Source organism: Amia ocellicauda, chromosome 13 (assembly GCF_036373705.1).
Source record: "Amia ocellicauda isolate fAmiCal2 chromosome 13, fAmiCal2.hap1, whole genome shotgun sequence".
Taxonomy (NCBI): domain Eukaryota; kingdom Metazoa; phylum Chordata; class Actinopteri; order Amiiformes; family Amiidae; genus Amia; species Amia ocellicauda.
In genome coordinates this window covers 13,117,059-13,133,819 of record NC_089862.1, presented here as the reverse complement: position 1 = coordinate 13,133,819, position 16,761 = coordinate 13,117,059, and the positions used below count along the sequence as shown (strand labels likewise).

At 37.5% G+C, this 16,761-nt stretch overlaps 2 protein-coding genes across 4 annotated transcripts in view; one reads left to right on the top strand and one right to left on the bottom strand.

The window, feature by feature from the left end:
* Positions 1–1,891: 1,891 nt before the first annotated feature.
* On the bottom strand, positions 1,892–9,704 carry chst14 (carbohydrate (N-acetylgalactosamine 4-0) sulfotransferase 14). 3 transcript variants are annotated; one of them, XR_010821744.1, is made up of 3 exons: positions 9,132–9,218; positions 6,716–6,879; positions 5,759–5,898 (listed from the first exon to the last, which is right to left on the bottom strand). XR_010821744.1 is itself a non-coding variant. In XM_066719920.1 (2 exons), exons 1-2 carry the CDS (start codon positions 9,400–9,402, stop codon positions 5,080–5,082), a joined length of 1,086 nt encoding a protein of 361 aa, XP_066576017.1. In that variant the 5' UTR covers positions 9,403–9,704; the 3' UTR covers positions 1,892–5,079. The 3 variants fall into 3 exon arrangements, 1 of the variants encoding a protein (XP_066576017.1); XM_066719920.1 differs by lacking the exon at positions 6,716–6,879 and having other exon boundaries at positions 1,892–5,898; positions 9,136–9,704; XR_010821743.1 differs by lacking the exon at positions 9,132–9,218 and having other exon boundaries at positions 6,716–9,123.
* A 1,954-nt stretch (positions 9,705–11,658) lies between these two features.
* cracd (capping protein inhibiting regulator of actin dynamics) overlaps positions 11,659–16,761 on the top strand; it is a 40,219-nt gene continuing 35,116 nt past the window's right edge. The window contains exon 1 of the mRNA XM_066719917.1: positions 11,659–11,768. The gene's annotated coding sequence lies outside the window, so the exon portion shown is untranslated. The remainder of the gene's footprint in view (positions 11,769–16,761) is intronic.

The following is a 16,761-nucleotide window of genomic DNA, read 5'->3' as shown; positions in this document are numbered from 1 at the left end:
TATTTTTAAACTACAAAATACAAAACACTAAAGTATTTTGATACAAAATATGAAGCCCTTTTCATCAACCCTATCAAATACAAATTTCAAAATCCTATTTTGTATTTGAAATACATGTATCATAAATACTGCCCATCCCTGGCTATTAGTCCTAAATTGCCCCTGTCCCAACTTTTTTGGAACGTGTTGCATGCATCAATTTCAAAATAAACGTTTACCTTCAAAAAACTATGCAGTTGATTAGGTAAAACATCAAATACCTTGTCTTTATATGTTTTTTGTTTAAATACAAGTCAAAGTACATTTACAAATCACTCCTCTTTGTTTTCATTAGCATTTTCCATACTGTCCCAACTTTTTCTGAATTTTTCTTATAATAGAATCATATTCTTTCTTATTTCTGATGCCTTAGGCACTCTGTATACAGTTAAAGATCCTCATGGTTAGATCCTCATGAATCTGATAAATCTGTTACATTTTTAAATATAATTCTGAAATTATTTGTTACTTCTGTTCTTAGCCTTATTCTGGTCTATGGACAATATTAAAAATGCAATACATACAAATCAGACATTTACCTTATATGACCTTCAGACGATACTGTACATATACATAAACACACAAAGCACATACACATTGATATCCAAAGATAATTCACATATCAGATTTGTGGCATATTGTATTGACCATGCAGTGTCTCAAACAGCCCTTATCATTTATTTTATTTTATTTTTATTATGCATTTTATTTATTTATGAAGCTTCATATTATTTAGAATAAAATCTAATCTCTCAATTATTTAACTACTACCGTTTTCTTGATCCATGGTGTTCAGGTTCTCTAAATTCTTAATATTCTGACAAAGACTTGTCGTTTTATCTTGTGTTTCCTTGATTCCACTGCTCTGAGTCTCCATCAAGACCTCGTGCCCCAAGTGCAGCTGCACATCGGGCACCCACTCTCTTTACCTTTTCACTCCACTTGTCCTGTCCTACTAACTTGTCTTTTAAAGAACAATTGCTTATGCTGTTCGTCTTTCAACACTTGACTTCTATCCTTCAGATTTTCATTCACATTCATATTATTATGATTCCTTTATCTGTTTTATCAAATTTCTCCTAATTCCAACAATCTCTATGAGTCTGTGTAGACCATTCCCTTTTCCAAGCATTATCTAACATTTTCTTATCCACTTTCTGATTTTTGTCCCGGTGGAACTCAATAATGCTTTTGTCCGACATTTATTTCTATTATTCTTAAACAAATTATTAGAAATATATTAATATTTGTTTAAATCACTTAAAATATATACTCCAGTAAGGAAATCCTCCTACAGAGTAAACAACCCGTATGAGACTGTGATCACAAACACCCATTCACACAGTCCATAGACAATTCTTAAACCCACGTTAGTCACGGACACCCGTCTATACAACGGACCGAAAACACCACCCGGGGACACATACTGAATATCGGTTCTATCACCCGCAGACCCTCCACGACAGTCTGATATTTTAGTTTTCATACTGCTTTCTAGTAAGAGTTTAGGCGTTCTTCCAAACACTGCATTCTAATTCTGTTGGGTGGTAAATGGAACCTACTCACCCATGGTTTAAGCAGTATTCAGGGGACTTCCTTTCCTCCAGCAGTATCCTGTTCACAACGCCAATTGTAGAACCTGATTTAAAATTTCTGTCAGGAGTTTCCCTTAATCCACTGCTTTAGAATGCACTTGATGAATGGTGTGTGTATATATGTATGTATTTAAAATAAATCTATGAAGAAAACTCCAATATCTTTGTCTTTAACCAAATATAAGGTGCATCTGTGTAGAACCTGATGTAAAGTTCTGTCAGGAGTTTCCCTTCAATAAGTCAGACAGAGAGAGTAGTAAGCATTGATCAGACACATTTATTCACATAAGCAGCTTGGGGAGGAAAGATGCACAAGGGCAGGCTCTGTCGGTTTCTCTCCAAAGTCACATTCTACAGTGAGGCATACAGTGGGGGAAAAAAGTATTTGATCCCCTGCTGATTTTGTACGTTTGCCCACTGACAAAGAAATGATCAGTCTATAATTTTAATGGTAGGTGTATTTTAACAGTGAGAGACAGAATAACAATAAGAATAACACTCTTAAAGAGAGTGCTCCTAATCTCAGCTCGTTACCTGTATAAAAGACACCTGGGAGCCAGAAATCTTGCGCATTGATAGGGGATCAAATACTTATTTCCCTCATTAACATGCAAATCAATTTATAACTTTTTTGAAATGTGTTTTTCTGGATTTTGTTGTTGTTATTCTGTCTCTCACTGTTAAAATACACCTACCATTAAAATTATAGACTGATCATTTCTTTGTCAGTGGGCAAACGGATGTTTCAGCTCTGTTCCTGGGGTACAGACAGTTTTAGGCAGACTTGACCTACGTTGAAAATACACGGGGCATAACACATTTATATAATTATGACATATTGATCCCTCTTTCCACAGTGGCTGTGGCAGGTTCACTCGTCATCTGTTGCTTGGGAGATGACAGCTTTTGGCGGTTTGGCTGCCGTTGCACAGACATGAGAGACATTTTTCACAGCACAGGGCTTAACCACATTCTTATCATATAGCTTGCAGGCTTGTTACACTCAGGTTACTCAAAGAAAAACAACTCCTTATATGACATTTCTCATCTCTCACTTCCAGTTAGGACATTTAATTAATGTCCTAACAAAAGGTCTTTTCATTCAGCCTTCTTCAATCTGCAAATGTAAAGCTTGTTTTTTTGTTTGTAATCGATGTATATGCCCGATTTTATGAAATGCCCTTTTACGATCTGTGAGAAACTTGCATATTAATATGCTTGCTAATTAGAATCGCAATCCTCATCACCGCATGCCTATAACCAGTGATGCATAAATCCCTATAATCCTGCTTTTGAAGAGAAAGCCTACTGGGTTTATTCAGATCTAATTTGCTAGATTGAGAACATAATAAATATAGAAGTAGCCTGCCAACACAGGTAACCTACTGGGCCACGCGCATGGGTGGTGAATGGCAAGCCAGTATTTCACTATTTGGTATAAGGTAAAAGAAGTTGATGCGTGGGAGAGCTGCCTTTTGCTACAGTTAGTATTATTATTGTTGTTGTATTTTGGTTAATAATAATTTATTTACATTACATTATGTACATTGGGCATAGACATGGTACTGGAACAGCTGAGTAATTACTGCAAAAGCAATTCCTGACAATTACAACTGTGCTTGGCTGTAAAAATGAGAGAGAGGAATTGATTTTAGATAAACGTCTGCAGGCAATGTTAAACTAATGGACATGTGCGTACTAACCATACATTCACCATTCAATTTTTTCTTTATAGAAACCTCTGGTTTTGTGGAATGTATATTTTACGGAGATGATTGCTCCTCTTGTATGGGATTAAGCTACATTGGGTTTCAGAGATGAATTAGGGTGAAGATGAGGGCAAGAAGAAACTGCAAGATCTGCTTTCCAATTACTGAATTACAGCAGTGGCACAAAAAGAGTCACTTCAGAATTTAAAGTTGTTTCAGACGATGTAGAATGAGTTAAGTACTAAAAAGAATCTGACATACTTTAGATTTATTACAATTGTTATAACTTGATGACATCTTTCAGTGGTTTAAACATTTAACTTTACAGCACAAAGACACGAATAACAAGGCAAGGTAAGACTATTAAGTACTTTTTCCCCACTGGATGTAAATGAATAAACTGCCATGTTTTCAAGTGGAGAACATTCCCTTTCCCACTGCCCATCTGAACCCCAAAAAATTAGACATCTTAATCATAATTTTTGATTTTAATATACTACTACCAATACTAATAATAATAAAAAACCTGTCAAGTAAATAAAACCCCACCTGGTGCATATGGTTTTCATCCCTATTCATATAATTTGTATTATCATGGGTAAGCCTGTTTACAGAGTGAAATAGGCTATTTATGACATATGTTTTATGACATTAAAGAAATTATGTTCCCATCACCTGTATATTAAAAAGAAAATACATATCAATTCTAGATTACTATAAAGCAACTTCCACCTTTCAGCAAAAAAATATCAATATACCTAAATATTTCAATGTCACCCTTTATCAGATTAAAATGAAAAAGTTGCTTTCTCGTATCTTTCATGAATTGCTAAATTGTCAAATGAGTTCTGCGTTTTAAATCGCATACTTAAAAGAAAAAAAAAGTATCAAGTATCAAGTATCAAGTTTATGAGGCTCTTCAATTCCAAATACAGATAGTCTAGTAACCCTGGGGAAATCTGACTTTTGTTTGCAATCCGATTGGAGGTAGGGTGGGTGGGCTGCCTGGGAAACACAGGGATCAGACTAATATTATTTCTTCAATGTGCACGTGTACTAAACTCTGTGAATTCTAAACACAGGGGAATCAGATTACTTCACGCTCGGATTATGAGACCGAATCTTCTGGTAATTGTAGTTAGATTACATATTTGTGCATTTTATGATTTTATCGTTGACTTTAGGCATGTGTAAAATATTAGCATCACTGTCTTATGAATTCAAACCTGTTTGGGCACTTGACACCATACAAAAACAAAACGCAATATCCGAGCAACATTCTGCAATGCATGGAGCATTGATGTTGTGACAAATTGTGATCGAACATTGTAGAGGCACGAAATTGAAAACTATTGCCAGCATTTCCCATCTATGCAACTGGTTGTGTTGTGTTGAACCTTAGGCACACCTGCATTTCACAAGTGCAATAAAAACATTCTTCCTTGAGGCATAAGGCAGCAACTGTACTGAAAACACCCACCTTCGGTATTCTCTGTACACGGAAAGGTTTCATACTTAAATACCAAGAAATCCGAACCATATTGGGAAACGGCACACCACTGAGAAGACCTGCTGGTATGAATAGCTCCCAAGTCTCTTTGCAGCTTTATGTACAAATATTTTTCCACCTTGTAAAAAATATTTCTCATAAATGTAACATTTCATATAAAGACACAGCTATCCACCAGGGATAAGAAAAAACAGGCATTTTCCAGTTTCCTTTATAAAACCCATTATTAATGTCTACAAAATTCACTTGTTGTATTGGGAAGAGAATAGGCAAAGAGGGAAAAATCCATTATATATTTTGGCAGCAGATCTCTAATAAGTTTTTGGGGCATGCTACACAGGAAGTAATGCAAGGTTTGTTTTGTTACTGGTTTGTACCAACTTTGTCTTTCCGGAAACTGGATGTGGGGAGGGGCTCCTATTTGCTGAAGCACATAATGCGCATCTGCTTGAAGTTTTTCATAGGAACCAATAAAATCGTATTTGACGGCACATGGCTGGCACAAATGGTATATGGGCATCCAGTGTTCGTTCATGCGCTCCACGTCTTCATCCACCAAATAGTGCATGAACTCTACAAACGTCACATCGTCTCCGGTGCTCTCCTTGGAGCTGGGCCTGTACCTCTTAATGATCTCCACTCCATACTTCTTCTGGTACGATTCAATCTCCCCAAACTTGTTTCTGTAAGCCGACAGCAGTCTCTCCATAGGGTCTCTCACAAATAAAAACTTGAAGTAGGTCTTAAGCCGGTATTTGATTTCTTCTGGTTTCAGGTCTGCAAGGAAAACCAAATCACTCTTGTGATCCATTTTTATATTCACCTCAACATTTTCCAAGGCGCCACTTAAGACTTTCATTACTCTCTTCCAATTAGAGCAGGCCACTTTAGGCACATAGCAATAGAGAAACTTGTGCTTGTCGTTCACTAAGATGTGTTGCAAGACGTTCTTCCTCTGGAGGGGGGATAAAGTCCAAACACTGTGAGGCATATTCTTCTGACTGCAGACTGTGTGAATGGTATGATTACGAATTTCTTGAAGAATCTGAAATGAAGGAAAGAAAGAAAAACAAATGTATGGTAAGAGTTCAGACTTTCCAAAAACTTTCCAAATATCACACAAACTCTTCCAGGAGTTACTGAACATTATATGAGGCACAGATCTCAGTCTTATCCTGTCCACCATATATGATCATTGGTGATTTATATAAGAGCTTAATTAAATTGATTAACAAAAGCAAAAGCAGTAATTTTTCATATCATCAAACAGCTTTCACAAAGTAAATACATGAACACAGGAAGAAATTAAAACATTGTATTAATCATTTGTAAATCAAAATGGCAATGCAATCTTCAAAGGTCTTTCCTTCAAATGGAAATGGACCCCTCTCCATTTTATAGTTATCTGGCTTAGTGTATGTGTTCAAAAACTAAAAACATCATAACATTTACAGCCTAGGTGGTTGCAGTCAAGATTAAGTGGGTTGATATTACTTTTAAAGCCCATCCTCTGTTGCCCCTGTTAAGGCAATCCTTCACAGCTCTTTTCCTATGGATGCTGTTCATTATATTTCTATACTAATTGTAGAGGGAGTGAATACTAGTGCAAAGGCATGGATTTTCTCATAATCTGTTGGCTAGGTTTGTCCTTGAGAAGTACCTCACTAAAGAGCAACATTAAGCCTTTTTATTTCAGTTGTGAAGCTAACCATCAGTGGCTTGGGAACAGTATTTTCTGCAGCTGCTTTCAAAGCTTCAAGCTATAATAGTTTAAGAATATTGCTCACCACATGCCCTTCATTTCATCCTTCACTTACCCAGTCAACACTCTGCATTTACAGCATTATATAAAGGCTCCCTACCCTGTCGTAGAGATCATATCTGCTTGTCTTCTCTGCTGGCCCAGTACCCTCAAATCAGATTCTTATGGTCTGTACAAGCTGCCACATCCGACAGCAATGGGCACTGAACTCCCAGGAAGCAGATTCATCACTTTGTCCGACTTGCTGCGACCAGGTATCTTGCTCTCACGTAAAACACAAAACCAATCATAAAGACCACTGTCAGATCTATACATACACTTCCCTTTAGGCATGAGAAGAGCAGGGCTATTAAAGGCGGATTTGTACGGAGAACAATGTACTGCTAGGCAAAGCTGGGGTTGGGTGATCACTACTGTTAAGCTCTATTCAGGCTCTTCAAAATTAGTTATCCAAAACATGACAGTCGCCTCCACCCCGTAAAAAAAAAAAAAACAGACACGGGCAGAATGCCACTGAGCTGCAGCAGTCCTGACATCTGATATGCTTAAATGTAAATTATCTAAAATTTGGAGTTCAAAAGGAGTGTGTTTACCTGACTGGACAGTTGGTGAAGCTATACGAAGCAAAGCATTGTGGACGATCCTATTCTGTAGAGTATTGAGTAACACTTAAAATTGCAGGCTATAGATTTAGCTCTTAACTCTAGCCACACATATTCTTTCCCAAAAAGATTATAAATATGCAGGTTCCATTTTTTCTCACAGGCTATTGTGAATTTAAAAATATAGAAAAGCAATAGTAATAGCACTTCACTAGCTCAATCATTTTTGGAATACGTCCCTTTTTATTTTGAACAATGAGCATCTTTAATCCTCATTCAAATGAAATCAACCAATCTTAATTGTATATAGTGGAACACTGTGCCAAAGAATATCACAACATTAAAGAATAAGTGCATCATACAATGAATACGTCATTCAAATGTTGCAGTATTGCTACAGTGCAGTACAATGCATGAATCACATTTCATCACGATTTAAGTTTGAGAATTATAATGCTAAAGTACATTTAAAACCCCCATTAAAATCAAGCTCCCACAGGTTCTCCCATTGCCCTACCGTTACATACAAAAAGTAGGAGTTTGTTCATTTGGCTGCATTAGTAACACTTCCATATTGTTTTGTTTGCACTTGCACTCAATCATTACCAATGTGCCTTCGTTGTTTTCAACATACATTTACTTAATATCTACTGCTTTTACATTTTGTAAAATAACTAAAACTGGTAAATTAATATGCATTTTGTGGCACTTATGTTTTAAGACAAAAATAATACAGTAGTATCAATCTACCGTGAGTATGAGTGTGCACACATGTACTCTACAAATCAAAGGCATCATTTATTTATTTTTGAGAATTTACAGCTTTCTTTTGCCAACTTTATGAAGTTTTTAAATGGTCGGAGTGATAAAAATGAATGATTGTGACCTTTTCTCCATGTCATACAGGAGATGACGGTAAACACAATGCTTTCCCCCGCGTGTTCAACAAACACGTCCATTGCTGACACTAACATCTCGTTCATGAAGTGCAGATTTCCGCAGTTCTGCGTGGATCTGCGCAGCTCCACCCGACTGCTTTTTGTTTGAGTGCCAACCAGTCTAGTCAATTGAGGGGCGGGCTGGCAATTAACTAACAATAAATAAACGCAGACAGTCGCTGAAGGATGTGCGTGCCACAAGTTAGCCATCCCTGGTATATATGGTGTTTGATTAGCTTTAGCTATTTATGTTTCTCTTTAATTTTACTCATGTATCCATGTCACACAGGTTTTACTCTTGCTGCATGAATATGATCTTGTTTTTCTTGGCTACCGTTTAGGCTTCCCTGCAAGAGCTGGGAAACAGCTTTCATACACATTGAAAAGTGCAATCAGCTCATCAACTCACAGCTGTATAACGGTGTATAGCTTTTCTTGTACGATCACTCGTGTGTGTGACCTTTAATAGCAAAAATAAATGAATAAGTAAATAAATAAATAAATAAATACACAATTTGCAGGTTGATTAAGTTAAGACAAAGGAGAATGAAGTGGCAAAGCAGTACACTGCAGCACATTTTCATGCTACATTTTGACATTACAAAACGCTGTCATGTTTTTTTATCAGAAATAGTAGTATACGGTCATTGAATCTCATCTTCAAATGTAGCTAAATAAATGTGGTGTGTTGTATTTCAAGTGTTGAGGCTTTCCGTGCCCAAGGACAGCGTGGAAAAGTCTTGAGATTCACTATGACAGATTTAGTGATAAAGTATGAGCTGTTACTGTTCTAGAGTTTAACATGCTTTATGCGTCACAGTGCTGCAGCGCAGATGTCCGCAGGTCTGCGCGGCTGCACCAATGGGGTCGGTGGGATTCTGCAAACCAGCGCAGAGCTGCGGACATCTGCGCTGCAAGAGACGCGACCAATACTGATGGTGAAGTCACACCAAAGTCGCTGGGCACAAACACTTACTTACCTGAGACTCCGCGTCCATCTCAACCCCTCGCCGCCTCTCGCTTCTCAATCCTGCCCACTTGCCGGCGCCCCCGGGCTGCGGGTTTTGCAGGTTGTTGAGCATGCCCTTCTCAATCATGAGCAGCAGGCCGCCGGACGCCACGATCACCGCAAACGTCAGCACGGACGGCAGCACCGCCGAGCCGTGCCTCAGAGAGATGGGGTGCATCAGCGGCCTCCAGCCCAGGACGGCAGCCCCTCTGCTCCTCTTTTGATTTCGAGGCAACATGGTTGAGACTAGAGGCTCTTTCTGCGGTTTCTCGTTTCTTTAGGTTTGGTTTTCTTGAGAACTAACATGTCAGGGGCTCAAACTAGCGCCATAGCAATGCATTCAAAGTCAAAAATAGTGTAAACAACTGAAATAAAGTTGAGAAAAAGTTGATGTCGAGATCAAAAATGAAATCAAATGTACAGAATTATAAGCAAAACGATATGTGAAAGTAAATGATGTTAAGGGAGAGCAGAACCCGTCTCTCCGGCTGCAGCGCAGGATATCACCGCCAGTTTCTCGGCTTTATTCCGTTTATTGGTTTTGGCACCGTTTTATTGTGAGGGCGGGGCTTAGAGGGAGGGCGTGGGTTTCCATTGGTCCACTGGGCTTGAGTGACGGTTCTTCCTAACCCAATCAGTGAGCGGAGTGGGCTGTGGTCGGCGTTGGCATTCACGGTTCAGGTCTGACACTACAGTGCAGCACATCTGACTTCACCCCCGACTGACCCAGAGACTGAGGGGGTGCAGCTACAGGGCATGGATTTAATTATATGCACGCACACAGGGGGTTTAATGAGTCGCTGAATCGGCGCTGCTGTTGAAACCGAGACAGTCGATTCACATCCCACACAGAAACCACCCAGACCAGCCCACCCTGCTCCCTGATTGGGTTAGGAACCGTCACTCAAACCTGCTGGACCAATGACCTACGCCTCCCTCGAAGCCCCGCCCTCGTGTTTTTCGCTCAACCAGTCCAGTCCGCTAACTTCTTTTCGGCTTTATAGCTGTGCGTGTCCAAGTTGGTGCGGGTATTTCTGGGTATTGTAGTTTTGCAAGAAATGGAGAGAATTACAATTTCCACATCTTTGTTAAAAAAAGAAAATAAAAAAGACATAAGGGGAAGCAGAGATGCGCTGAGGGAAGTGGCAATGGCAATTTAAACGTTATAGTCAAAACGTTGTTTGTTTACACAGCAAATCCCACTAGGGTTTATTTTACTGTCTGTCTTTTTTCAGTAAAATATTCCCTCTTTTCAGAATTATGTGACACTGTCCATTCACAAGTAAAAGTAAACACAAACAAGCTACCCTTGATGAGGATTAAGATTATGAATAATAATAACAGTACTAAAAAACAATTAACCAACAATCATACATAAAGATGCACAATATGACAGTGACAAAATCAACTACATAAAAACAGAAACTCTACTAAACCCACATTATACTATGATTAATTATAGAACAACATAAATACAATTTATTAACCATATTTAAATTGTTCAGGTGATGACATGCTTTGACAGGATGAGCTTTCTATTGTATACACTATTTTACTCCAGTTTGTGCTAGGAAATATACAGAATGACTGTGTGTTGCGGTTACATTACATTGGCTGTTGAAGCCAGTGACTAGCTTTATTATTTATGTATTTATTTAGTTTTTCTAGAGGCAGGCAAAAAAATTAAACACTCTGAGAATGATATGATCCCACTTGTCAACTTCAAGATGAAACTTTTATGGGATTGTATACAAATGCCAGGGCTGTGAGACTCTGCAATAAGGTGCATAAACTTGTACCAAAATTGTATGACAATGGGCATAATTGTGTAATGCTAAAACATATGAATCATCTGCTGATTCATATGTATGTACTCTATGTTGTTTTCTGTGACACCAACTATTTAAAATCCAAACTCTCCTCCCCAGAGCTTATTGAATTTTGAAAATCAGCACCAATCAATGATCCAAATTGAATTGGTGAATGAATATCTTATATTCTGTTGTTAATTATTTGTATATCAATGTTAGGGTTACAGACTCATACATTCATTAAGAATTGGTGGCCATTATTGTAAAGTGTTACCCTGAATTGCATCACATTTCCATTCAGGGGGTTGTGAGGTGAAATGCCCTGCCACCCCTCCTCTAACGACCCCAGAGGGACACTTAAACTCTGCCATGTGAGCATCCTAGTCAGAGTTGATGTTGGTGAATGACAATACACTCCGCTTCTCTCCAATTAACAAGGATACAAATGCACATTATTAATAAAGAACAGAAGTACATTATGAACAATTACAATTAAACGCCGCTATGGGAATTGAACTCAAAAGCAAGAGATGTCAGATATAAAGCCACACTACCGACTCCGCGCCGCCGCACACGGAGCTGATGCTGTGAATGCGCGCGCCGGCCGGCCCCGCCCTGCGCACTGGCGCTCGCGCAGCATCAGCAGCAGCAGCGCGCGGGACACGCACACGGCCCGCGCGGAGAGACGGCGGTGCGGGGCGGTGCGGGGCGGTGCGGTGCGGAGGCGCTCTGGAGAGGTGGGCACTGTTGTGGCTCAGATGATGCTATAGACTGTATTTCAGTAACAATGAAGGTAAGCAATGCCGTGGCGAGCGGTGCGGGAGCGCAGCCCGCACTGTTTTGAATGCCGACCGTGCCTGTGGGCTTTATTCTGTATGTCTCTGCATTAAGACAATTGACAGCTATGCGTCCGGCTGCTTGGCAATCCACACAATCCACTGGTTTTTAAACGGGCTTAAGGGACAGTATGGCATGCAGGAATAATAATAATAATAATAATAATAATAATAATAATGAAGGGAATCGTTTTCAGCCCAGGATTACGAACAAGATTGGTTAACTTCGATACATACATACATAATTTACAGAATATATATATATATATATATATATATATATATATATATATATATATATATTCTGTAAATTAAGAGTTCAAGCTGGAGCGTTTGTTTGCAATAGCCATGTATGCTGTTTATTGATAACTGCAGCACCCCATAAAATGTATTTATTATTGTATGGCCAGACGTGTTTTATTTCTTCATTTGTCGCTTTTCTTCGTTTCTTTTTCTAGTTCTCTCCTCGTCGAGCTTTAAGAGTGTGCATATCAAAGTAGACGTCTAGGATTCTGTACATTTATTTTTAAACATATTAAAGGCTATATATAGGTTGGTTGTTGTTTTTTGCAGAGTAGCGCATTTCCTACTAAATCATTTAATAATGGAAATTAAAAGCGTAATGATTCTGTCCCATGGGGACTTTCATTCATCACGTCGTCTATATCCCATTCGTTTATTACTTATTTTGGCATTTTTTCCATGTTTTTTAAAGCGTTAGTATAATAATAACAATTATTATTATTATTATTATTATTATTATTATTATTATTATTATTATTATTATGTCTACAGTTTGCTTTCATCACAATGGAATGCTTAACTCACGGCGTGAAGTCCATGCTGACTCACCTATGGAGTTAATTAGATTCAGTTACTGATCTTATTTAATTATGTGTATGATTCTTTATTTATAATTTCAGGTCGGTTGATTAATTTAGGAAAGAATAATATTAATAATATTAGATGTCTTATGCTCGTCTAGCAATCCTTTTGAAATATGGTGGTCAAAGAAAATAAAAGAGGTGAACAAAAAAGCTATAGAATTGAACACTTGCTTGTTCTTGAAGTAATGAATAGGACTAGTTTGCAGAAACCCCAAGTCCACATGCGATGGTGCCTTGTGAAAGTTTAATACGGATGACAATAGGCGTAGTGAAAATTGATCGTCTTGAGGTTGTGGGGGATGGGTAGGGCCACTGAGGGTACAGCAATTTACAACAAATGGCTTGCATACATTTCCCAATGCTGGGGTTACAATTCATTAGGCTGTCAGAGGAGACAGTGCGGTGTGTGAAAATAATGTAGTGTTATAGTGCTTTAACTGTACTTAAAACCTAACCAGACTTCATTATGCGGTGCGGAATATAAGAAAACCTAACAAAGAATACAACAAATGAAATTGATCAATTTCAAGCCTGGACAAAATGCTTTCTTCCTCATCACAGTGTTTGCATTTTGCGAATAAAATGACGTAATGATGGAATTATTTGCAATCAGGCAGCCAAGGTAATGGAATAAGTATTGCAGTTTCGTCAGTTTTTACTGTAGGCGCTTGCAACAATCCGTATTGCATTTGAATATCACTTCTATTCAGAATACATACTTACCAGGAAGTACACTCAATAACCTCTAGACATCCTTCTCAAATATAAAGGAGAAATACTAATAAATGTTAGATCTAAAGTCAAACACATAATTGTGTTACAAGACAATATTGTATAGTTGATTTGTTAATCTATATTATAGATCTTGTGTAGGGAATTTCACATGCAAAAACTTGCATATAGTAAATAAACGTTTGCATAGTATTATAAACGTTTGAATGACAAATATTGTCTTAAGTATTTTTAAATGTAACACAATTTATCTTGTTTTTAACACTATTTAATGTTCAAATGGGGCCAATAAAGTTAGGTACCAAAACGGAAAAATAATAGCAAAATAACGTTTTGTTAAGTAACTATAAATTACAATGACAAATGCCTTTTCCCCACAAAGCTGGAGGCTTATGCCTGAGCACAGACCTGTTTTTCTGTTGTTGTTTTTTTGGCTATTTTAATTGATAGGAAACGTTCAGTACTAAAGCATTTGTCTGCATTCATTAGAAACCAGGATCTGTTATATGGTACAATAGACCCACTTTCATTAATATGTTTAACACTATCACAAATATATTTAATTGAAGTTCAAATAGGGGAGCATTTAGTTTTAAAAAACTGCCAATTTGAATCAATAATAATCTAATCGTTCTAAAATAACATTTTAAGAAGTGCATCTCCATAAGCATTGTTGAGTAATCAAGTTTAACTGATCTGTGTACCGTATACCCACTTAATCTTGTACTGTGTGTATAATTTCAAGTATTAAGGTTTGTAAACCCTTGGTAAATTTAGATTTTGTAGAAACCTGAAGCTTCAAAACACTGTTATATTCAAACAGTTTCTTAGTCTATTTTTATAACATTCTCACATTTTCTGATGAAATATCAATGTCAGTTATTTTAGGAAGCTGCATGGCCTTTACAGATTCTCCAAGTTCTCCTAATATTTCAAGCATTTGAATGTTTTGTATATTTTCTGCATGTCTTCTACCTCCCAGTATATGAAAACAAAAGCCACTTTTGGAAACACAATTACTTTGTTGCATGATATTTTTAGCCACCTACTGTTAAAAGGAAAGTCAATGACAAGATCATTTATTTTCCTCTTTCTTGTTAAATTCATATTAAATTAACAATTTAATCATCCGTCAGTCCAGACTCACTATTCTAGAGAATCTTGAGGAACAAGAAAATATCTTGTGACGGTCCATTTTAGCCCTTTCACACTGGCATTTTTCTTGGGTCAGACCCCATGTCCTGCCTAACCAGGTGTGATCCTTCTTGGGTTTTGGATGTGGTTTATACACAGATACACTATGATAAATGCTTTGACAATAAGATGTATTTTAAACCTATAATAATAAGCTGTTTTCCTTCCCAAGCTGAAATGGGCCCATATCTACACAAATTGAGGTAGTTGTCTGTGATATTTCACTCTAATATACTTTACTAGTATAATACACAAGTAAAGTACCAAAAGGTTGTTAGATGGCAGAGCTGAAATAGCTCAAACTAATGTTAATATGTAGGTTCCCAGCCTTTTGCTGGATACATGTACATCAGTAACTAAAATGGTGTTCTACACATGGATGAAATTGCATTTTGGGTTGTAAAATACAAGGCATCAAGACAATGTGATGCAATAAACTGAAGAAGTGACTTTTAATGTATACAGTGAAAAGTCTCAGACAGGGTGGTTAATCAGCATTTTCCCACAAAAAAAACCATGTACTTATTGCTCGCTACCCAGTGTTGACATGGTCCAAACAGCTAGTGTGAAAGGGACTTTTTACTGACCTGATTCTCTGGTTGATTTTCAAATATGAACATTAAACTATAAATCTATTGTTGATATGTTTTATATATTTTAAAAATAATAAAATACAAGAACTGAAAATAACAACCAGTTGTATCCCATAGAAAACAATGATAATGGATGCATGAGTAGCATATATGCATCGGTCTCAGCAGTCAGACCCCAGACCCCAACTTCTGTCTCTGACACCGCTTAGCACCCAATCTACACTGTCAATAACAAAGTAAAAGCATCTGTCTGTATCACAAAAAATAAGAAAGAAAGTGGGAGAGATGTTTTGTTATGGTGGGAGCACTGCTTGGTTTTGCACAATTTCAATCATGTTTTACATTTTGAAAATGGCACAGGCAGTTGAGTTTGAAAATGTAGGTCCTTGTTTCTGTTTGCAAACTCTGTAAAATTTAACATCATATTTGAAACATATACTTTCTCAGTGTAATGTAATTTAGGAACCAAAACCTTAGATTGAGTAGTTACTTTCAAGTGACCCATTTTGTTTTCAATGTGTTGGTTATAATAACTGCGTAAAGATTTAAGATATTTTATGATATTTGAAGAAAATATGGTGTGTAAGCAGAGATAAGCAGACATTTTCATGGGGGTCAGGGCAAACACTCCACCTGGCATGCTCGTAAACTGTATATTGCCCCCCCTGCCTGGCTGTCCACTTGCACAGCTGTCAGATGTCTGTTTGCCCACAGAGTCCAGCAAATCCTTTGTCTTCAAGGTTGCATGGATCTGTAAAATGTAAAAAAGACAAGAAAATTAGTCTAATGTCTGATTTATTATATTAAATGGAGAAAGGTTCTGGAACTATGCCATTTGCACCAACACTCATTGTCTTAGTTGATCATTTATACCAAGACACAGCACAGTTTTGTATCTTTTGCTTTAGTGTCAGCTGTTATTTTTGTGGAGGCAAGTATCTCCATCTGTGTAAGACTTTAGAAGCTGACGCATACAGTAACCTGATTTTCCCGTCCTCAGTGTTTTTTGTATGCCGTTAGCAGCCTAGTCCCATGGACAATCTGGTCAAGTCATAAAAACTCCCAGGGAAAAATAGGGAGGGGTGGTGTTTTTGCCTGCCTTCAAAAATCCTGTTATTTGATTAAATTTCATGTCAGTGTTAAATTCCAAAAATGTATAGGCTGAAATGCTACAGGCTTTACAAGGAAAATGTAAACAAATCTGGGATCAGATGGATATTTTCATGAAAGCAAACACTTCAATATAATATCCTCCCCCTCCCAGATCTCAAGGATTGCATTATTGTAATTTGAATTAGTAGCATGCAAAACTATGGAGATAGATATATGGTGATATGAATATTTGTTTTTATTTACATTACCATTTTTCTTCATTACATTTTCTATTACTCACTGGGGAAGAGTCACAATTCACAGAGCAAACATAAAGTTTCACTTCTGAATGTTTAAGACCAGTCTGCCTCAATTCCTGCCCTTGGTGTTATTGAACCAGTGCAGTGTATAATGTCACTCCCACATAATTACTACCACAGACACAAGTCTAA